Consider the following 23,391-nt stretch of genomic DNA (forward strand, 5'->3'; position numbering starts at 1 on the left):
CAAACGGGCGGTGCGGTGTTCACATGTAAACTCGAGGGACTTCTCAGCAATACAAAAACTCTCGAGCCACTTGGCGACGTTTAATATGTGCGAGAAAGTCCGCTGTGTCCTCCATAATAAGATAAACAAAGACGGGCAGGAGCTGTGTTGCTCTTGGAGACTCTAAACCACATTATTTTATTAATGTGCTGAGTGTGTCCTCATAATCTTGTGCCATGCACAGGTTTTTTCCCCGGTCAGCTGTCTGCTCGCCGGGGCAAGAGCTCCGATGCAGAGGACAGGCACACACACACACACACACACACACACACACACACACACACACACACACACACACACACACACACACACACACACACACACACACACACACACAGATTGGCAGCTCCGTGCTACAGACAGAGAAGTTTATTAATCAGCATCAGCGAAAAAATGAATTGTGCATGTGTTTCTGCAGTGAGCTGTACTGGGAGAAAAAGCGTCTACAATAGTTATCTCCATGATTAGAAAGAAGCATTGGATCATAGAAGTCTTCTTCATCTTCTCTGACCATCCCTATTCATAACTCCTGATGTTTGCTGCTATATAGTAATTTAGCTGGGGCAGACACTCAGTAACACAGCTACATCAAAAATGTCAAAGACAGAAACTGACTGATTTGGACAGAAATTCATTGCCTTTGGTGAGACGTGCCGATGCTATGTTGAAGTCTGGCTAGCAGATATCACTCATTTTTACTGGGTTCAATGTTTCACAACACTGAACCATTCCAAACCATTTGCTTCATATTTGTCTAATGGTTTGGAAAGCTTTGGTGTCTCCATCATTACTTGGGTAACCCCTGAAGGAGCTGGCCCAAGTAGCTGGGTAGAGGGAAGGCTTGGCCTCTCAGTTTAGGCTGCTGCCCCGTGACCCGACTCCGGGTAAGTGGCTGAAAATGGATGGATGGACGACTTGGAAAAATAAGTTAAAAGGGAGAATTTTATCTTGAGCCAAACAACTGAAGTTAAATTGAGTCAATGTGACTTTGTCAGTCCTGTTATAAAAACTTTAAATTTCATGTTAATTCAATTTAATGTAATAATCTACGAAAATGTATAAAATTGGTTAGAAGAACTTTTATCCATTTATCCTTATTTTTTAATAAACACATTTATAATAACTCAGTTTTGCATTTTTTACAAATTGGAACAATGACATTGAGTAATCAAACTGGAATTTTAAGTGTTAAAGTTTTTTATAGATTTTAGTAGAGCTGAAGTTGTTTAACACAGTGGTCCCCAACCTTTTTTGCACCAGGGACCGGTTTCGCATCAGGCAATATTTTCACGGACCGGTCTTTAACATGTAGCAGATAAATACAAATTAATATCACATGACCAGCTTAAACACTGTGGTATGTAACATGAGGAAATATGGGTTTTCTGTGCCAAAGGTTATACTTTGCCCGGCTGGGTCAAGAGCTGGGTCGCTGAGAACTTTCACCCACAGATTAAGACCTGAACGCCAGCGAGTCTGGGAGAAACCATAACATCTGAACACCTGCAGTGCCAGAAGATGGGTTCTCATGGAAAAGCTAGTCATAACATAACAAAGTCTTAAACTTCCTTTCCTTTATTTTAAGTTGTTAAATGATCAGTATTATCACTTTGCTCATTATAAATGTGTTTTAATCAAATGAATGATTATTATGCTTTGGGTAATCATAATAACTAATGAATCAATGCTTAATTAAATAATGTTTGAAGATGTTATAATGACCTTCACACACACACACTCTCTCACAGTAAACTCCAAAACACATTTGGTCTGATGCACAAGTTTTGCTTTGAGAAGAGAAAGGCTTTTGGTAAGTTTTCAGTTGATGATTCAGTTCGGTGTTGGTCAACGAAAGAGGGAGGACTTGTGAACAACGCCAACGGGGAACGGAGCTGCGGCTCCTTTCTCCCCCCCTCACGCAATTCCTGGCAAGCCAGACAGGAATAGCTGAATTGCAACCGCTAACGCAGACCCGTCCAGAGTCTTTTGATTTTCTGAGTAAATTAAACTTAAGAAAGCGCATCTGCAAACGCTTCATCATCACGTGTACCGGGGGGGCATCTCTGGACCGGATCGCCGCACACCTTTGTCTCCTCTGCCAGCCGAGGTGTGTCCTGGATGAAATATCGTCCTTTGACGTTCCGGATCTGAACGAGGGTCCTCGTACGGTGAGGCAGAACACAATAGATAGCGTTTGATGCATCTTTTCCAACAAAACCTATGTTTATTCAAACCATCACTTTTCACTCAGACACCTGTTTCTTCCTGGAGCAAAATCAGATGCACACATGCATTCATCTCACCTCATTTTCAATTCTCACACATTCAACACAAGGTCTATTTGAGCAAGTTTAAAATATCAACTGTTAAAGATTGTTCAACAAAGTTGTCAACGTTGATTGTTATTTCCTATGTTTGTCATTTCAAAATCATTAGTTTAATTTGGAGAATTAAATCTTTTAACTTTCAAACTTGTCTCTTCATTGAACTGAAACACAGACCCACGGATATTATCGACAGTTTATCGATGAAAACAACTTTTGAGTCTTCTTAAAACTATAAAATTTGGTTATTAATTTATTAAAATTAATATCTCCAATTAATATGTAGAATGGTTCATCTTTCATAAAAGAGCCTAAACCATTACTCTACATAATTGACAGAGCCTACCCAGGTTCACTACAGGTATTTTTTAAATGCAACAATAAACGTGAATCCAATGTGCACTTGTAACCTCATCAGCATGAACACACACTACTAGTTCTCTTGTTCGCTCTTCCTTCTTCCATCTCAGGAACATTGCTAAACTGAGTCCCATTCTGTCTCGCTCTGAAATTGAGACAGTTCTCCACACCTTCATCTCCTCACGCTTAGACTACTGTAACTCTCTTTTCACGTGTCTGAGCAGAACCTCCCTGAACCGTCTACAGGTGGTTCAGAACGCCTGTGCTCGGCTTCTGACCAAGTCCTCCAAACACACCCACATCACCCCGCTTCTCCTCCAGCTTCACTGGCTGCCAGTCAACTTCAGGGTTCATTTCAAGATCCTAGTTCTGGTCTATAGGGCCTTACATGGACAAGCACCATCTTACATTGGTGATCTTCTTAGTCCCTACACCCCCAGCAGGTCCCTGAGGTCAGCGCACCAGGCTAAAGACCAAAGGTGACAGATCATTTGCTGCTGTGGCCCCCAGACTCTGGAACTCTCTCCCCCTGAGCCTGAGATCAGTGGACTCAGTGGTCTCCTTTAAAAAGCAGCTGAAGACTCACTTGTTCAAGCTGGGTTTTGTATGACCTTCTTCACCACTCTCTCTTTATTCGGCTCTCTCCACCTGTTCCGCCTTCCTCAGGATCCACTGATTTCCCTCTTTCCTATTCTCTTTCTCTCTTTCTTAACATTTTTTATTTTAAATTGCAATTGCTTATTCTTGCTAATTTTAAATATATTTTGAAACATTTTCAAAATGCTTTTTTTCTATTTTTACAATTTTTATATTTTTTGTTTTTGTGAAGCGCCTGGTGATTTTTATCTTGAGAGGCGCTATAGAAATGATATTTTCTTCTTCTTCTTCTACCATCTACTTAACGGTTATGTTGGTTAAGTTTTAACCCGTTAAGTTAAGTCTTAACCAACATTGCATTTCCACTCTCCCTAATGGCCTTGGTTTACATGGCAATTTAAAAACATGCTTTCAAGGTAAGATTCACCAAAAACAATTATAAAGTGAATGAAAAATACAACTCACCAAGGCTGCATCAATGGGAGCCTTGAGCTTGTTTCTGTGTGACGAGACGGTCCCATCTAGGAGTAATGGGAGATAATGAAACCCGAAGTGTGTTGCTTATGTCCAGTTTATTCCGTAATTTGGTTTTAGTTGCTGTCATTGCAGAAAACCCTGTTTCACACAGGTAGGATGTTGGAAATATAACAGGGTTTTCAATGTTGTTGTGGCGATTTCGGGGTATTCCGCCATGACTTTAATCCAAAAAACTGGCAGAGCCGTCGTCTCAAACATTCTTTTCAGTCCGCCATCATTTGTGATCTCCAGCAGTTGATCTTCTTCTTGCACAGAGAGGCTTGATTCATCTGGTTTGTGTACAAATGGGTCACGAACCCATTCCTTGGTCATGCGTGGGTCTTTTGTGGTTGGAAAGTAGCGATCAAACTCTTTTAAAAGCGCAGACAGGTGATCCTGCATCAGCTGGGAGCATGACGGCTCAGGCTCTTTCAACTGTCCTGATAATGTTGGAAACATGTCAAATATCCCCCTGTTCACACGCCATCCCCACAGATCCAGTTTTGCTTTAAATGCAGCTACTTTATCTGCCAACTTGAAGACGTTTGTCATTTTCCCTTGAAGTGACAGATTTAGTTCATTGAGAGCGCTGAATATGTCGCATAAGTAAGCAAGTTTTGCAACCCATTGCTCATCACTGAAATGCGCTGCCAGCAGTGACTTTTTTTCTGAGAGAAATCTCTGCAGCGGCTCTCGTAATTCAAACACTCTGGTCAGCGATCTCCCTCGGGATAACCATCTTATTTCTGTGTATAAAAGAAGGCGTCTGTGCTCTGCGTCCATCTCCTCACAAAGCTGCTCGAACAGGCGCGAGTTAAGGGCATGTGCTTTGATGTGGTTAATAACTTTGACAACATCTTTCAATACACAGCTAAGTTCTGGTGGCATTTTTCGGCTAGCCAACATTTCCCTGTGAATTATACAATGCGTAAACTCGCATTCAGGGGCAACTTCTTTAATCCGAGCAGTTAAACCAGACAGCCATCCGGTCATGGCGGCAGCACCGTCTGTGCATATGCCGACACAATAGGACCATTTCAGTTTTCCTGATACATAATCATCCAGTGACTTGAATAGTTCTTCGCCTGTGGTTTTTGTCGGCAACGATAGTGCACATAACATGTCCTCATGCAGGTCCTCCTGATACAGATATCGAACATAAACAAGTAGAATTGCTTTGTTTTCAATATCTGTAGATTCTTCTACCTGGAGTGCATACCACGGTGATGCATTAATCCTCTCCAACAGTTGTGAATTAATGTCATCTGCTATTTCCTCAATGCGTCGAGTGATGGTGCTGGCTGAAAGAGGCACCTGTGCTATTTTTTTTACAGCAGCTTCTCCAAGAAGTTCACGACAAATGTCTTTAGTGGCAGGGAGGATCAAATCTTCACCAATAGTGAAAGGCTTTTTAGCCTTAGCAATTCGGTTAGCCACCAAGTATGATGCTTTTAATGCACTTACGTTTGTTGATGTGGTGGCTCTCAGTAATTTCTCCTGCCCTTCTTGCTCATGTTTTTTTCTTTCAAAATACTACAAAGGCTTGCCTTTTAATGCTGGGTGTTTGGTCTCCAAGTGGCGAAGCAGTTTTGAAGGCTTCATTGCCTCATTAGAGAGATGTTTGCCACATATGTGTTTTGAGCGGTACCGTACAACGTGACCCGGGCAAGCTTCTACGCATGCGTCAAGAGTGAGAGGAACGTGGGTGTAATGAAGTGAATCTGGTCATTTTTCAAAATAAAATTCACTGTGTAATTTTTTTTTCCATGTGAAAACACTGTGCGGCCCGGTATCTGACCCAAGGACCGGTACCGGTCCGTGGCCCGGGGATTGGGGGCCTCTGGTTTAACAGATCTATGAATAAGTAGCTAAAAAATATGAATGTGTGATTTTTCTACAGCCACTTTTACGAGCGGCCCATTTTGTCCTCAAAGTTCACAAAAGGGCAGTGTTTTTTTTCATAGTGTTCCCTTGGTCTGTTTTCAAAACTCTCAAATCTCAAAAGAGAGAGCGGTTTTGCGACAAAAATGTATACCATATGCACAAACAATGCAAAAATGGTGTTGAAAGAAAAGGGGAAAACTGCCCTAATGGACAAAAATGTCCCTAATTATGCCTTACCCCAGTTTCACACTGCAAGCATCAGCGGAACGGAACGGCAGCAAGGCAGCACTGCTTCAAATAGAATCCAATTTTAGTCTATGGAGTGTTTCAAACCAGCTGCGACGCAGCAATTTTCAGGCGCGTCCCGGAAGCGGCATGCCGCACCGCGCCGCTAAAGATAGGATTGAGTTCTATTTTTTCCGCGAGCCGCTTCTGGGACACGTCAATTTCCGCAGTTCACATAGTGCGAGACAGGAAGCCACATGGTTTCAGTGCAAAATCCCTGATTATTTTCAAAATAAAATGCAACGTTGCGATGGTATATATAACTTACGTCAGCACGTGTGACCGAACGGCTTTGTTTACCGCCAGTTTCTTTCGAGAAGTGCAACGGTGTGATTCCTCATGGGGGTTGGGATCTCTCAATGAGGAAGGTGTCTGAAGTCTCGAGGGATTTTAGAATCTCGCGGGTACAGCGAGGTGCAGCGAGGAAGCCGTGCCGCGGTCAAGACTCTCCCGGTGTGAAAAGGACCGCTTTGAAGTTCACAAGTGAGCCGCTCCGCTGCTGTTCCGTTCCACTGATGCTTGCAGTGTGAAACCGGGGTTAGAGTTAATTTAGTGATGAATCACTCTTGTAGACACTGCGGAAGGCTGGGAGATGTTTCAGCTGTTAGATTAAGGCAGAAGTGTCGAACTCCAGTCCGTGAGGGCCGGTATCCTGCATCTTTTTGTTGCTTCCCTGTTCCAACATGGTTGATTCACCTGCAGCAGCTCATCAGGCTCTCCAGAAGCCTGTTAATCACCTGCTGATTGAAACCAGGTGTGTTGGAGCAGAAAAGCACCTTTTGACACCTGAAGATTAAGGTGTTGAAACGAAGAACGCACAGCGAGGAGATACGTTTTGCTTTCGGTTCCACAAACGGACACAAGGGGGTGCTAAAAGCAAGCTCACACTGCCGTTTCCCTTTAGCGGACTCAAAGCAACAGGGAATCTAGACTGAGTCAAGTTAAGTCGGAAAATCTTTTTTTTACAGTGAACACATTTTCCTAGATTTATTTATTTATTTACAGATAAAAAAAGCCTCTAATAAATGAGTCTAGCTCTATGTGATGATAGGCAGTCCCTCTAATAACTGCAGTCAGTTTTTAAGGTTCTGATCCATTTAGATTTGTTAAAGGGAGTCGCAAAACACAAAGGGCATTCTGGGTAATTTGTTCAGAACCTTTTTCTTCTGCTTTGTTGTTTTTGTGTCCATAAATATTTTACAATGTTTTTTTTTCTGTTCCATAACTTTTTGTTTTCTTTTTCACAGAATAGAAAAAGAGATCAAAGACTTGGAGACACAAGAGCTGAACATTTCTGCCAATGAGGAGGTGGTTCTGAGGCGCTTGAAGGAGGTGGAGAGGACGCCAGAGGACATCATCAAGGTAGGGTCCAACTAGAGCTGCACGTCTCACTAACACTGATGCTGAGTCTTGATAACTCTACTGCAGCGCTCCTAAATGCTGCCATCTGCTCACCACTGAAAGATAAAAACCAAAAGGAACTCTAGAACCTGACCATGATGGTGGCTGGATGAGTCTGTCCATTACTGTTGCAGCATCACACAAGAATGTTAACGAGAGAGCAGGGCAGAGGAACACTCAGTGTCTCACCTAAGTCAGACATGTTAGATGACTTCATACATGTTCTGTTTCTGAATATTCCTGCAATATTTATGAAATTCTTAATAACTAACAGCAAATCTCTGGAGGCCTGAAGCATGTGGATTAATGTTCCTCATGAAGACATAAACATCAGTCATAACCTGGATGTGCAGGTTCTGGGTCAGATCGGCTGGTTGGTTTTAAAACCACAGTGGGATCGTTTTTAGGAGCCACTTTATGGAAAAATATTAATAAAATAAATCATCATGAATGCCAAAACATGCAGATTTCATTGGTGATTCCCTCTCTGAAGAGTGGGTATGAGCAGTGTTGGGCAAGTTACTTCAAAACTGTAATGCATAATTTATTACTTGTTACCCTCATTTTAAAGTAATTGATTACATTACAATATCACTGATTTTAAAATGTAAGGCATTACACTACTTTTGCATTACTTTCAGTTACTTTCACCGAAACAATTTCAATAGGAATTAGGTCATGTGATGCTCAGTGAACTCATGACACATCCAGACGAAGGCGATGTGGTGTCTAAGCTAGGATGGCTGTTAAAAACAGTCAGATATAATAACAGTTCTTTATTAAATAAATGCAACAACAATCTGTACTCTCAGCACGCTGCCATCTTATATTAACTGAGTAGGGAGTGAGGTGGTGGGGGCTCCAAGCCTATATTTGCCTTGGTCTCCAAATGCCTTGATACGGCCCTGGATGTGGGACTGGCTTCTGGGGTGATCTGATTCTATCACATGTATAAATATTAAATGCTTACATATTATTGCTTTTCATTGGTAAAAATGTGTATTGGGGATAAATCTACCTACTTTTTTTTTCTTTTCAAGCACTTTGTTTTGTTTTCTTGATTTTATTTGAATAATTTCCTGCCCTTTCTCTCTCTAACCTTCCTGCATGCTGCATGTTTTCTCCGTCTTCCAGAAAAACTGTTTCCTAGACTTCCTACTTTCTAACCAATCAACCAAAGGCATCCACCAAACGCAAAAAAAAAAAGCTTCATATGCGCTGCGCTCCAGCAGTAATGAGTTGAAATCACCAGGCGAGGGCATAGATTATGAACTCAGCTGAGGCAAAGCACGTCAGAAAAGTACATGAAGTACCAGAGAATATGGGCTGATATGAACGATCGCAAGTGAATTATTTCTTTTTGGTGGAGCGATTTTGTGAATATAACAGCGGCCGCGCGCTGGATGCAGTTGGAGTATTTGAGCCATTACCGCTGCGTCCTCTCTGCTCATAGAATGCCTGCAAAGCGGAGTCCATAAATGACGTAATATATGTAGATACCGGATCTTTACTTTGGGCTTTCCGCAATTTTAATTTTTAAGAAACCCACGTCTTGATTCTGGGTTTAAAAATGCATTGTAATTACCGCGTTACTGACAATTGTACCGAGTAAATATTACCATTTTCTTTCCCTGTAATGCCTTACATTACCACATTACAGCTAAAAGCAATGCAGTACAGTAATTAATTACTTTTGTACCGCGTTACTCCCAACACTGGGTATGAGGTAGACTGATTATTATATTTTAAATGTGAACAGCATTTTATTTTTCGTTAAAAACATCAATTTAAATCTAAACATTTAGAATCAAATTTCAATATTTTGTATGGACTTTAACTCCTTAAATTTCCAGATTTAATGAATGCAGTGGGGTTTTGTCCCATGGGCGGGACACTGGAATGCTAAGGGGTATAACTCCCTAAACTCAGAACGAAACCTAAATGTGTAAGCTAGCTCTCGGTGACAGTTGGACTCTGCCAAGGCTGGCCTTTGTCACCGGTTCTGTTCTTAACTTTTATGGGCAGGGGTTTGTAGGCACAGCCAAGGTGTTGAGGGCATCCGTTTTGGTGGCCTGAGGATCAGGTCTCTGCCTTTTGCAGATGATGTGGTCCTGTGGACTTCATCAGAACGTGATCTTCAGCTTTCGCTGGAGCGGTTTGCAGCCGAGTGTGAAGCAGCTGGGATGAGAATCAGCTCCTCTAAATCTGAGACCATGGTCTGGATTCGGAAAAGGGCAGAATGCCTTCTCCGGGTCTGGGATGAGGTCCTGCCCTAAGTGGAGGAGTTTAAGTATCTCGGGGTCTTGTTCCCGAGTGATGGAAAGCTGGAGCGGGAGATCAACAGGCGTGTTGGTGCTGCATCTGCAGTGATGCAGGCATTGTACCAGTCTGTCCTGGTGAAGAGAGATTTGGGCGAAGGTCTCGATTTACCGGTCGATCTACGTTCCTACCCTCACCTGTGGTCATGAGCTTTGGGTAGTGACCGAACGAATAACATCGCGGATACAAGTGGCCGAAATGAGTTTCCTCTGCAGAGTGGCTGGGCTCTCCCTTAGAGATAGGGTGAGAAGCTCTGTCATCCGGGAGGGGCTCAGAGTAGATCTGCTGCTCCTCCACATCGAGAGGAACCAGTTGAGGTGGCTCAGGCATCTGGTTAAGATGCTTTCTGGACGCCTCCCTGGTGAGGTCTTCAGGCACGTCCAGCCGGGAGGAGGCCTAAAGGGAGACCCAGGACACCTGGCCTGGGAACGCCTTGGGATTCCCTCGGAGGAGCTGGCCCAAGTGGCTGGGGAGAGGAAAGTCTGGACCTCTTGACTTAGGCTGCTGCCCTCATGGCCCGGCTCCAGATAAGAGGAAGAAAAATGGATGGATGAATGGATGGATGAATGGATGGATGGACCTAAACCTATGATAGTGATGGCCGTCAGTCATCCAGCTCATAGTAATCCTTTAGCTTCAGTAGGCAACTGGATTTCTTTATTTCCATGGAAATTATGTGCTTCTCACCTGTGTAGCTTTGTAATTTATTGCTGGAATATGCAGACTACATGTCTGCATTACTCCTCCTGAGAAGTCATTGATGTTGGTAGGCGCGGTTATGTTGGACCGATCCACTTGTGGGTGTTTTTAGACTGATGCAGGAAGGTGTGAGTTAGACTGAACTGTCTGGGGATCAGTTTTTAATCTGTCTCTAGTTGGAACTAGAAAACCCCCCACTGGAGCAGAATAATCCAGCAGATCCCAGTAACAACCTGAGATCCCTCCAGAGATTTCCACTTTGGAATCCTGTTAAAAGAAAGGATCAATCAATCAATCAATCAATCAATCAAAGCTTTATTTATAAAGCGCCTTCCGCGACCCAGTCAGGATCCCAAGGCACTGAACATGGTACATGAGAAATGTGAAACACGATGAATAAATTGATAATAAAAGCAATTCAAATAGTGCAAAAAGGGTAAAACATTAAAGTAGAAGCAAATGGGTAAAACAAGGGGTAAAGAGACCAATGAAAGCAGGGACATAAAATCAACATAAAAGAGGGCCAAACTCAAACACGTTCAGGGAACGCCAAGCAGAGGAGGTGGGTTTTTAGGCGACTCTTAAAAGACTGGCAGAGATGGGGACAGCCTGACTGAGGGTGGCAACTGGTTCCAGGGTGACGGGGCTAGGGCTGAGAAAGCCCGGTCCCTACGAGTATGACACCTAGAATGAGGGACAGCGAGCAGGCCTTGGTCAGAGGAGCGCAGAGCGCGTGATGGCGAATGTCTGCTCAGGAGCGTGGCTGATAGGAGGGAGCACCACCCTGGAAGAAATTGAAAACAAAGACCAGGAGTTTAAAGTGTGAACGATAACAGACCGGAAGGGAGGATCACATCGATCACGGTTTTTATCCATCTGTTCTCTTCATACAATCACTGATATTTTACTTGTCAAAGGGTTATTATGACACATTTGGGAAAGATCTAAACCATACATGAAAACAGACGTTGGGAACGATGCACCAAGGGGCAGGAACATCAGAGGTTCTTGGGGAACTTTCTAGTTCGTTTTGCGTCATTTTCTTGCTGTTTGCTGCTTGTGGTTGTTCCTCTAACCCGGCTTGTTTCTAACACCTCCTCTGGACCGTGACGGACTCACATGGAGGGTGTGGGTGCAGGATTAACCAGACCTGGTGACTTCAGTCTGTTTGTCCTTCTGCTGGCCTTTGGTTGTGTTGATCATTTCAACTGTAACATCTTTGGTCCAAAACTCTTCTGTCTTCATGTGTAGGAGCTAATCGCAGAGTTCCAGGCAGGTAAAAACACCTTTCCTTTCTGTTATGTCTAAGTTAATATGTTTTAAACATGCTCTATGATTAGGCAGCACTCACACGTTAAAGTTAGAACATGGAACATTTTAATAAAAAGCTGTATTTAAAAAAAATAAACCTCAGCCGGGCGTTCAGAGGTGTGCAGAATGAATGTACAGTTTCTCCTTTTAAAACTATATTTTAAAAGATAAATAATCAAATTTTTATTCTGTCGGGCACAACACCGTGTTTATGTTTACATCTACCAGCCACTAGAGGGCACCGTTGAGCTAAAAAGTCAGCTCAGCAAGGCGAGGCTGGGACTGTGTAAAATGGCAGACTTGAAAAGTCAAGCAGCTGATTCTGAGCCCAGAAGATGTTCTAACAGTAAATACTGTTGTAAAATAAACGTATTAGCAGAAGTTAGTCCTTATCCTGTAGGGGTTGTCCCTGAACATGGTGCTGGAACGTGTCAGCAGTGAACCAACATCCCAACGGCCAGAAAATTAGTTCTGTTGTGGCAATACCACCTCTGAACACCAGAGTTTGCCAGTGTCAGTGTTCCATATTCTACCTTTATAAGATTTTAGCTCGTTTGACACACAGTGTTACACTAACAGCTGATCTCAGTAAAATGTTTATTTTTACATTTTCTGACTGGTTGCTCATCTTTTTTGGGGCCCATTATTTTTGAAACTATCATTTAAATCCAGTTGAAATAAAGTTTCCACTGATATTCAGTAGCTGATTTGTTGGGGTTTTTGTTTGTTTGTTTCTTTTCTTAAAGACTTCTACTTAGACTGTACACACAAGTTTAATCTCTTGAGGATTTTAAGCTCTTTGTATTTTGTTTGACAACTTTAGATTAAATGTAAATTATCAGGGTTTCATCTGTTAGACTTAGACACCATCTCCCATCACTTCCATTTGTGATGTTGTGGTCCCCTCTTGCAGTTCTCTATTGTTTAAAGATCAAATTCACTCATATTTTAACACATTTGCAGTTGTTTCTAGTGGGAATGAATGCCGTGTAAATTGTATTGTGGGGAATAAAAGCTCAGATGCTCTTGTTTGAGGATAGAGGACGTCAGCTGGAGGAGCTTGAGATGACTATTTGGACTCTTATTTCATGATATTTGGACATCTCACCTCTAATTTGACGTCAGCAACGCAACTCTACCACTGGCTGTTCGATAACGTTGATGTTTAATCTCCACAAATAACACAAGCCTGAAAGAGTTCTGCTGTGTGGTGGAGCTGCTAATGCTAACATTTAGCTTCTACTAGCCAAGACGTTCTCTGCTGTTTCCTGGACGCTAAACCAACTGCAGCCTGGGTGAGTCCATGAGTGTTAAGTGACAGTGGGACGTAGATATGTCAGAATTTTCTGATCCAATCATTTTTCCGTCTATTTTCTATCAGAAGCTAATGCAGGAAATTCTTGGATGGGTATATCTGCGTGTTTTCTGTATTCTTTTTTCAATTTGAATAAATAAAGTTGAACATAAAAAATAAATGTGGTAGATGATCATTTTCACGTTCAGCCTGCAGCTGTGACCGATCTACATAATCAGTGAAAATGGTTTTTCAGTGAAGCTTCTCTTCAAGTTTCTGCAGAGTCTGTGTCTGGTTTTGAGTAAGTTCTATCAGGTTCTAACTGGTTCTATTGGGTTCTCTAAGCAGGTTCTGTCTGGTCCCAACTAGCTATGAACATAAAGGATCTTGTATCTGCCATCAGGTCTGAGCAAGTCTTGGACTGAAGACACTGATGTGAAGTTATTGTCTACTGAAGAGGACGATCCGCCCTGCTGAAAAACCAGCATGGATGGTTACCCTGTGTTTTGGTGTGGGTTAGCTGGTGGATCAGCATGCAATGCTCTCTAGAGGTTCAAGAACCATCCCCGGAACAAACCCGCCTTCTTTATCAACTCCTTCAGGTTTTAACAACCACTGGCTCTGATGCTGCAACCCCAGCAGAACTCTGGAACATTCCATTCCATGATTCTGTGGATATCCCGACGCTAGTGCAAAAGTCCCTTGCTGACTCGCCTGTTGTGCTTGTCAACAACTGCACATCTGAGAGGAAAATGCTGAGGAGGGAGAGCTGGTGCTATGTTAGCTTTAGCTTAGCATTTCACATTCCCCTGCTTTTGTTTCCGCCCTTTAGATCTTCTGATCTGCTGAGTTACTCACGCAGCATCAACATGTGAGCTCAGGAATGAAACCAAGGTCTCTGTGTCCAGTTCTGTCAAATGAGACTTATGGCAATTTAGGTTTGTGATTGTTAAAAACTGGCCTCCTCGCGTCTCACTCGTTGTCTTAGTGAGCTGGAATGATGGGCTTCAAACTAAATGAGCAGCTGTGTGGAAGAATGTCTGGGTGTTGTTTATGTCTACCATGCTGTGGCTCTTTCATGTTTTCATTTTACTGGTAATGTCTTGTTCTTAGCTGAGACACACTATGTCCCCACGTCCATCAAAGACGTCTCACAAGCCCCAGAAAAAAGGCACCCGGTATGTCAAGATGGTGACGAAGCCAAGCGAGGTATGGCAACATTTGTTCAGAACATTTTAGTAATAGTCCATGAAGCTAAAGCTAGCAGGTGCTGAGCAAGAATGTCAGATACAAATCAGATTTCATCTAAAAATTCTAAAAAAAAGAATTATCTTTATAGTTAGTGACTCCATTCTTTATCCTAAGACTTTTTTTGTGTTTTTTTTTGCAGCCACCTTTGCTATTAAAATCAGCATAGAGCATGATTTTAAAACAGGCAGAAACCAGGTGCTCTCTACAGCAGCTGTAAGCCACGAGTCAATGCAGGGGGAGGGGCTAAAGGTGTATGATGATGGGCGGAAGTCTGTGTACGCTCTGCAGTCTGAGAGAGACCAAAGTCCCGGAGGAGCTGTGGAGGTAATGACCCCCACCCAGGTGGAGGAGCTTCTGCATCAGGCCATTGAGGAGGGGGTGCAGTATCATCAGCCTGTCTTCTCAGCACCTTACATGGGTACGAGCAGACCGCCAACACCTCGGACACCAACCAAATCACACCTCAAAGGCAAAACTCAGTGCAGCCAAGACCTGAAAGAACAGACCCCCCCGCAAATACCACAACCAGACCTCCCTTCAGGCGCCAAGACACTCTGCTGTAGCACTTCAGGACAGAATCAAAGGAATCTGAATCTTTGGTCAAAGTTCAGTCAGACATCTCCACCGGGATCCACCTTCAAGAACACCGATGCCAACAGTCCAAACTCTGTGGCTCCTGTCCAGGTTACAGTCAGGTCTGGGGGAACACCTGCACCTACCTATGGGTCTCCCAGTGGACTCAGCCCGTCTTTAGTCAACCATGAGTCTGCTGCTCTAATAGAGAGATCAGCCAATTCTCCCAGACACATACCCATCCACCCGGAGAACCGAGCCAACACCGAATCCATCACCATGGTCTTCATGGGCTACGAGGACGCTGCAGATGAAGAGGAAGGTGTCCAAGCTGAGATAGTTCTGATCACCGACAGCAGTGATGAAGACGGTGCAGACAGCTGTGTGGGAAACCAAAGAGAGAGGAAGGAATATTTATCATATCACCCAGAGGGATGCAAGAGCAAAATCTTCCAACCCAAGATGGGCGTGGTCAAAGTTTCACGTGACGGAGACCTCACCGAGGAGGGTTTGGAGCTCCGCAAGCCGACATTCTGTCACAGGTCCGGAAAACGCAGCTGGTCTCTGCAGAATCAGTAGGTCCAGGAGGCTGGAACCAGCAGCACCGGTACCATCGGTACCAGCGTCTGTTCCACAGTCAGATGAGACCAAGCCAGAGAGAAGAAAACACCACAGGTCTTTATTCTGCCTTCCTCCTACCTCCCTCTAGGACCTGTTTCATAAACGCTGTACTGCCCTCTGCGGGCCTAGCTCATAACTGCTGTCAACGTTATTTTAGCTGATTTATAAATATTTCTCAGGTCAACAATAACCAGGCTGTTTTAATTACGATGCATTGGTATTATCATTATTACACTTTTTAATCTTCATACAGACATCTACACACAGTGAAAACAGCTGTTGGATTATTTACCTGCAAGTGTTTTTACTGAAAACATTTTCACATCCGTTTGATTAAACTTCCGTTATGAATGCAGCTGCCTTGAGTTCTGGGCTGGAAATGAAAATCTGTGATGTTTCTTCTAAATAAAGGATCATCTCTCATCAGCTGACGCAGCAGCGTTTACGTTCTCTTTTGATGGATCAGAACCAGTCAGAAACGTGAAGGTGCATGTGTGTGTGTCACTTGTCCTTGGGCCCTCTCTCCTCTCTGAGACGACACAAAGGCTCAGAGTGAAAACACTTATGTAACAGATTTTTTCCAGACGAAGTGGATCTGAGCTGAAGGAAGCTGCAGCCATGTTGTGTTTCCGTGACTGAACGGGAAAATCTGTCTCCTTGTTCTGGTGGGATCATCATCAGGTTCTGGGTTCTCCTGGAAACTGAGCTCACGTTTCTGTTGATGAACGCAGAGCTGAAAACTCGCAGCCGAGTCACGTTTCAGACTTCCATCGTGTTTATCCTCATCAGCAGTAAACACACAAACCTAATTGTCTCAGCTGGTTTCATAGCCTCACCTACCCGTTGTAACGGAATAGAGTGATGTAACTATCTAGAGTTGTATTTTAATACACTGTAAGTAGATCACTTTTTATAATCAGAAGAATAGGCTGTTTTTATCATCAGGGAGTTTAATTAAACACTCTGTATTGACTTTGAGACAAGAAAAGAGAGAGAGTTGGGATTGTTTGAGAATCTTTAATTTCTTAATTATAAATTCTTAACAATCTACCAGGACTAACTCTGTGATGGATGAAAATGGATTTGGATGTTGTGTTGGTGCGTGTGTGTGTGGTTGGTTCAGACTCCTTAGGCTGACGTCATTGAATCTGGTCGTCTTTGTTATGACTAGATATCACGAGGCTTATAAAGTGATGACATGAGCCGCTATTTTGCCGTGTACGTACCCAGTGGGGGCCTCCCAGGTAGATCAGGAAATGCCAGGTCCACGAACCTCGGATGTGTACTGGAGCTGTCGAAGCAGCGGTCGCAGCACGTCAAAGCCCGTCTGAAGGGTCGACCCCGGTACCAATCGGCAGCGTCAGCAGGTGCTCTTATTTTGAAAGGATGTCGTCTGGTTGTTAAACGACGAAAATCTCCAACTTCACAGTTCTTAGTTTAAAGAAGAAAACACATCTGGCCAGGCTGTGCTTTTCTTTAGGATGACGGTGAATAGAACTGAAGTCAAAATGGAACTGAGCTTAAAATGGCGTTGCCTTGTTTTATATCTCTTAATTGTTGATAAGTTTTAGTAAAGCGGATTGGACACTTTAAGTCAACAAGCCAGATTCTCCTGCGGCAGCCGAAAGCTCTGATTGGTTGGAACAATGTGTCATGCGTTTCTATGGAGATGAGGATCAGTCTGTCTGTGCAATAGTCCTGTTTTCATTAAACACATAAATCATGACATCTTTATTCCACAGATCATTCACTTGATTATTATTGATCAGCATATGTTTTGCTTAATTTTTTTAATCACAAATAAAGTACTTTGATTAAGTAAAAGCGTTCTTCTTCTCCTTCGGACTCTTCTCCTGGAATGTAAACAGTCTGAGGAACACCCGACCTTGGCGTTTTCAACACGGGTGTTACTGTGCACAGGGGCAGCTGTGTGGAGCTGAAAATAATGAACTTCATAACCTTACATATCCCCCCTTTTCAAGGTCAATGTGGTCCTTCAAGAGACCACTTGGTCGTTGAACAAACCCAAGTTATGAAGAATCTTGACAACAGAACCGGATGCGATCCCAAGGGAACAGCCATCTGTGGTGAGGTACGAACCCCACGCCGGAGAACAGTCTCGCATACTCCTCAGGAAGAACACAAGTCAGCAGGTTATTAATCATTCCCCATGGAAGCCACAAACGAAGCAACAGCAACTTTATATCCTCACGGGCAATAAAGCAAAGCAGGAGCAAATCTTGTACGTATCCACGAACAGGGTAGTATTCCAATTTAAAATTGATTGTTGTATCTGCAGGCAGGGTAATATTCCAAATAAAAATTTAACTTTGAAAGAGTACTTAACGTAATCCACAAAAAGGGAAGAGCAGTTGACTGTAATCCCAACGAATGAGGTGTCCCAGCAGCCATGCCGGAACCACAGTCGTCCAAGGCCAACGAGCCGAAGCACCCTCAGGAGTAGTCGATGCAGATGACGAGTCACGGATCCACCCCCAGGAAGCAGGATCCTCACAAGCTCAGCAGAGGAGAGAGAGCACAGTGTAGGCACTTCAATGTAGACACGACAAAAGTGCATTTAATGTCATCAAAGAAATAAAAAATAATAAAAACCTAACTCTATGAGTGCCTTTTGTACTATGTGTTAGTTTTATGTGTAATTACCCATGAAGTGAAGAAATGGATGCAGCCCTGTCTGTGTTAGATGCAAAAAGGGATGATGCGAGAAGCAGAAAAATGAAAGAAACCCTAACTGGTATCAGTGAATCCTCACTGTAAATACACGCTGTCAGGACAGGGGCAAAATTGGTTATAACCCCGTGGGATAAATCAAAGAATTGATAATCACAAACATAATATTCACTGTTAAAATCAACTGGTCAAAGGTACTATAAAAAAAACAGAAATGTAAATCAGTACTAAAATGTCAATCAGTGGTTAGTAATCATGTTCATGTTAATGTACCCCTAAGGAATTGTGATTAGTAAAGATTAAAAAAAAAACAAAATTTTGGACAACAGTACTATGTGGCCTAACCCACTCACTGTTACCTGGCCGTTTACCTGACTCCAGGAGCCCACAGCACGTCTGTCTCAACACACCTTAAGTCTGCACGTGACGTATAACAGGAAGACAACCATGCACACTCACAAACAAACAAATTTGTGTTATCAGAGATAGAAATCTGTGGAACCAACGGGACGTATTTATCACCCCCCTTTTGAAGTCGGTGGATTGTTGTTGTTGGTATCGGCCAAATCTGTGGGACCCTTGTGCAGTTTGATATGGTCCCTGTGTACCCATTTGTAGACGGGCGACTTGTTCTTGTCGGCGATCTTGATCTGATACACGACCGGAGAGATCTTATCAGTAATCAGGTATGGACCCGACCATTTGGGCAAAAGTTTCTTAGTCAGCTTCCCCGAGGTCGCATTCTTGTTACCCGTTTTGGGAGCGAAAATGTAGTATCAGGCCTGATCACCTACATCGAGTTCGGAATGTGAGGCTTTCTTATCGTAATAAGTTTTTCTGCCTTCAGCTGACTTTTCCAGAGATGCCTGTGCGAACGAAAATGCTGCAAGCAGGTGAGTCCTCAGGTCCTGCAAGTATTGGCCGCTCGTACAAGCCGGGGCTGTGTCGGACCGAACCGGTCGTTGATACAGCAGGTGAAGCGGTAGAGTCATTTGTCTGCCCGTCATCATTTCAAACGGGGAGACACCTGTAGACTCATGGGGGGTAGCCCGTATGGCCATGAGGACCAACGGAAGTTTCACATCCCAATCTCGGTGGTTAGCTTTCACGTACTTTTTTAACATGCTGATAACCGTGCGGTTCACCCTTTCGACCTGTCCAGAGGACTGGGGCCGGTGGCTAATGTGGAACTTAGCCTTGACACCCAACAGTTCCCAAAGATGTTTCATCACCTCAGAGGTGAAATGGGTACCCCTGTCCGAGTCGACCCTTGTGGGCAAACCGAAGCGGGCAAAAACGTGATTCAGCAAGAGGATCGCTGTAGTCTTAGCCGTGTCATCAGGTGCTGGCAAACATTCAACCCATTTGGTGAATGCGCTTGTGACAGTCAGTATGTACTTACTTCCTCTGGTGGATTTGGTCAGAGGCCCCACCCAATCGAATTGCAAGTCCGACCATGGAGTGGTCGGCCCTTTTTCTTGTAGGGGAGCTCTGTGCGTAGGGTTGGACGGCTGAAACTGACAACAGACCAAGCAACGCTCGACGTGGTCCGAGATGTCACGACGCATCCCCGGCCAATAAGCAACCTGGCACAGGGCACCGAACGTGGCCTTGACGCCTTTGTGACCGGCGGATGGAGAGTCATGAGCCTGTGAGATCATGCCCCTCGTCATCGGTTTTGGAGTAACAAGGACAGGCGGCGAAGGAGGCTTGGCGGCGTGCATCAGCAGCCCTTCGACGACCCTCAGCGTGGACCACACACGAAAGAGAGAGCGAAGCTCTGGAACGGAATCAAGCTCGACGGAAGTTGGTAGCTGGGTTGTAGGATCAGAAATGTACTTGATCATCCTGCTGATAGCAGGGTCCTGGGATTGAAGACTGACAAGATCGGTATCCGAATAGGCAGGTTGAACGGCCACCGCACCTTTGGGTGGTTCCGAGGCGGACGCTTTAGCAGCCCGAGCTCGAGTAACAACACACACCTGGTTCTCATCAGGGAAAGACCACACAAGTCCCTCAAGCCACCCGGGGTCGAAAACCCACAGGGGGACATCGGTCGCGCCCTGTTTGGCCAAAGAGTCTGCGAGATCGTTCAACTCTTTTTCAGGACCGGGTGCGCGAGAGTGACCTTTGACTTTACGCCAGTAAATGTGCATGTCAAGTGCAGTGACCAGAACGTCACATGCCCTGAAGAGGGCCTGATTTTTGACGGGCTTCCGGCTAGCGGTCTGGAACCCGTTACTCTTCCACGTTGGTAGATGACATAAGAAACTGAGACGCGCGTAGTCCGAGTCAGTGCAAATCACCAGTTCAGGGAAGCCACGGTCCCTAGCGCTACATAGCGCTATCACGATCCCCGCTACTTCAGCATACTGTGAGGTCTTCTCACCCAGAGAGTAACATCGGGACTCCCTGTGGTCACCGTCTACCCAGATGACACCCACGCCCGCACTAGGCGCAGAACCGTGCCGAAAAGCACTGCCATCCACGTATACGGTCGGTAAACCCGCACAGTATGACTGGTCGTAGTAGTGGTGGTTGTGGTTTAGAAGAGCCTGAGGGGGCCTGGCTGGCGGGACTGACGCAATGGCGTCGTCCTAGCAGTGTTGGCATGCAGCCAAATCCATGCCAAGAGGGCTACGTCGGTTCTGGGCGTAGCGCACCTCGATGTCGAAGCTTTGAAGAGCCAGCAGCCACGAAGCAATTCGTGAATTGGTCACCACACCATCTCTGATGCGCTGACTGTTAAGGAAGGTCACCGGCTGGTGCTGTGTCTCAATGATGATTTTCTGTCCGCCAATGTAGTTCGCAAAGTACTTAACTGCCCACATGGTGGAAAGCAAAGCCTTTTCACAGTCCGAGTATTTCAACTCAGGTCCAGTCAAGAGCTTACTAGCATAGGCTATGACACGCCTGTCGCAGTCATGAATCTGGTAGAGACCAGCACTCAAACAGTGAGCTGAGAAACCAACCTCAAGGTGGAACTCCTTGTCACAGTCGGGGAGCGCCAAGCACGGAGCCGAGCACATCGCGGCCTTCAGGTCATCCATGGCGTGCTGGTGCTGCTCCGCCCACTCGAACGCCACATCCTTCTTCAACAGATTAGTCATAGGTCGTGCCAACTCAGCGTAATGTTCCACGAACTGACGCGAGTAGTTGCAGACCCCCAAAAAGCTGCGAAGTTCGGAGACGCTCGTCAGAGGTGTGATGGTGGCAACACCCTGAATCCTGCCAAGCTGAGGCTGCACTCCCTGTGGTCCCACAAGGAGGCCAACGTACTGAACTTGCGACCTGCACCACTGTCCTTTGGCGAGAGAGATCTTTGCACCTGCCGCCGCGAGTTGACCCATGACATGGTCCAGCTCGGCCAAGTGGTCATCCAATGTACGCCGACGAATAAGAATGTCGTCGACATAGATGAGGGTCCCACGCTCTCGAGCATCGGGGCAGGCCTTGTTCAAGAAGATGTTGAACTCAGCTGGCGAGTTGGAATAACCAAAAGGACACCGGGTGAAGGTGTACTGCCGGTTGGCAAAGGAGAAAGCAAGTTTGTGTTGGTCCGATTCGTGGACGGGAATCGTCCAAAATCCAGACGCAATGTCAAGGGTGGAAAAGTACTTAGCATTTTTCACTTTTGGAAGCTCCTGCTCCAGGCGTGCCATAGGCCACCTAGACAAGGGGACCTGTTTGTTGAGTTGCCGGTAGTCAACGGTTAGTCGCCACTTACCATTAGGCTTCAGTACCGGCCACAACGGAGCCGAGTAGGTGCTGTTGCAGGGTCGAATGACCCCGTTAGCCAAGAGGCTGTCAATGATTTCCTGGACCGGTTCTATGGATGCCAGGGGAATCTTGTATTGCCGCACAAAGGACGGCGGTGCATCTGGCCTGGTAGGAATCCGGACTTCATGGATAGTGGTCAGACCACAGTCCAAGGAGTCAAGTGAAAGAAAATCCTGGTACTTTAGCAAAAGTTGTCGTAGCTTGTCTCGCTCAACCTCGTTGGTGAGAGCATCTGCTTGGTCTACTACCTTCTCAATCTGTAACAGAAGTTCCGGGGGTCTACCCGTTGGCTTCGAGAGTGGTGGTGAGGTCGAAATCGCGTCCCCCCGCGAAAGACTTGCCACAGAAAGGCGTCCGCCTGTGTCAGGCCACGGTTTGTACGGCTTTGGCTTCCTCACACGTGCAAACAGTTGTCCGGACGCGCAGCTGATTCTAGCGTCAAGGCGTTGGAGACAGTCCAACCCTATGAGCATGGGCATCCTCATCTCCTCGCAGATGTACACGAGGTGTTTAAAGGACATGCCTCCTATCGAGATGTTGACCTCAGTCGTCGCAGCCGCGGACGAAGGAGCGCCATAGAAATCGTCAAAATCCTTTGGGCCCGAAATTAGTGTGGGGGGTGAGATGTCCTCCCCCCTTTGTTCGCACATGCTGCTGTAAAGAGCTCCGCTGATGAGCGAGATGTCCGCTCCTGTGTCTAATAATGCGACACAGCGATGTCTCTGATTTACAGTGACCTCCACTGCGGGCCTATTAGATCCCTTTCTCACGACCAGAGGTGCAAGCAAAATTTTTTCAGTCACGGCGGTAGCAGTAGTGGTACTGGGGTCGTCATCTGTGGGTTCATCGCCTAACATCGCCACGGATGGAACGACCGGTGAGGTGTTGTCGCTTTCCTTTGAGGTGTTGTTGTTTTCCTGTGAGTCAGAACCTGTGAAAACATCAGCCTGCAGCATTTCAGTCTCATTTTGCGGCTTCTCAGGCAAACACGGAGCCGCTGCCCGGGTCGCCTGAGAATCACGCACAAATTGTTTGACGCCCTCGACGTCTTTCTGAAGATTGAAGATCATGTTCATCATGTTAGTCATCATTGGAAGGAAAGTGTTTTGCATCGCCTGAAGCTGAGATGATAATTGCATCGTTTCCTCTGAGTCCATTTTCCAAGATAGTAATTAGTTTTCTTAATTTACTAACTTTCTCTTTGATTTCGTTTGTATTAAGATGTTTATTTTGAAACAACCTTACCTGTAGACTTATTAAAGAATTAGTTACAGGGAAGCTTGGCTGGTGAATGAATATTCCAGGCAAAATTGTTCAATAATGCCAAAAATATCATTGTCTTTTGACCTATCCAAGATGGTCGGTCGAGCTACGTGTCGGGCACCTAAGATGGCGGATGGTTGCGCATGTGCAGTCCGGCACCCGGCTTTGATCCCCGTAGCAATT

The 23,391-nt window shown here is 45.0% G+C and overlaps 2 protein-coding genes across 3 annotated transcripts in view; both read left to right on the plus strand.

Moving 5' to 3' along the window:
* The window catches only part of palmdb (palmdelphin b), an 81,484-nt gene that overhangs the window by 30,193 nt on the left and 27,900 nt on the right, over positions 1-23,391 (plus strand). For both annotated transcript variants that reach the window (XM_054751372.2, XM_054751374.2), the window contains one exon: positions 7,253-7,367. In XM_054751372.2, the coding sequence (XP_054607347.2) occupies positions 7,253-7,367 (115 nt within the window). The remainder of the gene's footprint in view (positions 1-7,252; positions 7,368-23,391) is intronic.
* LOC107382616 (palmdelphin) lies at positions 11,745-15,900 on the plus strand. The gene is made up of 2 exons (XM_070553044.1): positions 11,745-14,238; positions 14,420-15,900. Exons 1-2 carry the CDS (start codon positions 14,046-14,048, stop codon positions 15,430-15,432), a joined length of 1,206 nt encoding a protein of 401 aa, XP_070409145.1. The 5' UTR covers positions 11,745-14,045; the 3' UTR covers positions 15,433-15,900.

Source organism: Nothobranchius furzeri, chromosome 7 (assembly GCF_043380555.1).
Source record: "Nothobranchius furzeri strain GRZ-AD chromosome 7, NfurGRZ-RIMD1, whole genome shotgun sequence".
NCBI classification, from domain to species: Eukaryota; Metazoa; Chordata; class Actinopteri; order Cyprinodontiformes; family Nothobranchiidae; genus Nothobranchius; species Nothobranchius furzeri.

What these genes read in the sequence shown, in the direction of transcription:
- LOC107382616 (XM_070553044.1), top strand. Translation starts at nt 14,046, where the DNA reads ATGAGCAGCTGTGTGGAAGAATGTCTGGGTGTTGTTTATGTCTACCAT. An exon ending in TGGTGACGAAGCCAAGCGAG is followed by an intron (nt 14,239 to 14,419) that starts GTATGGCAACAT and finishes TTTTTTTTGCAG; the next exon opens with CCACCTTTGCTATTAAAATC.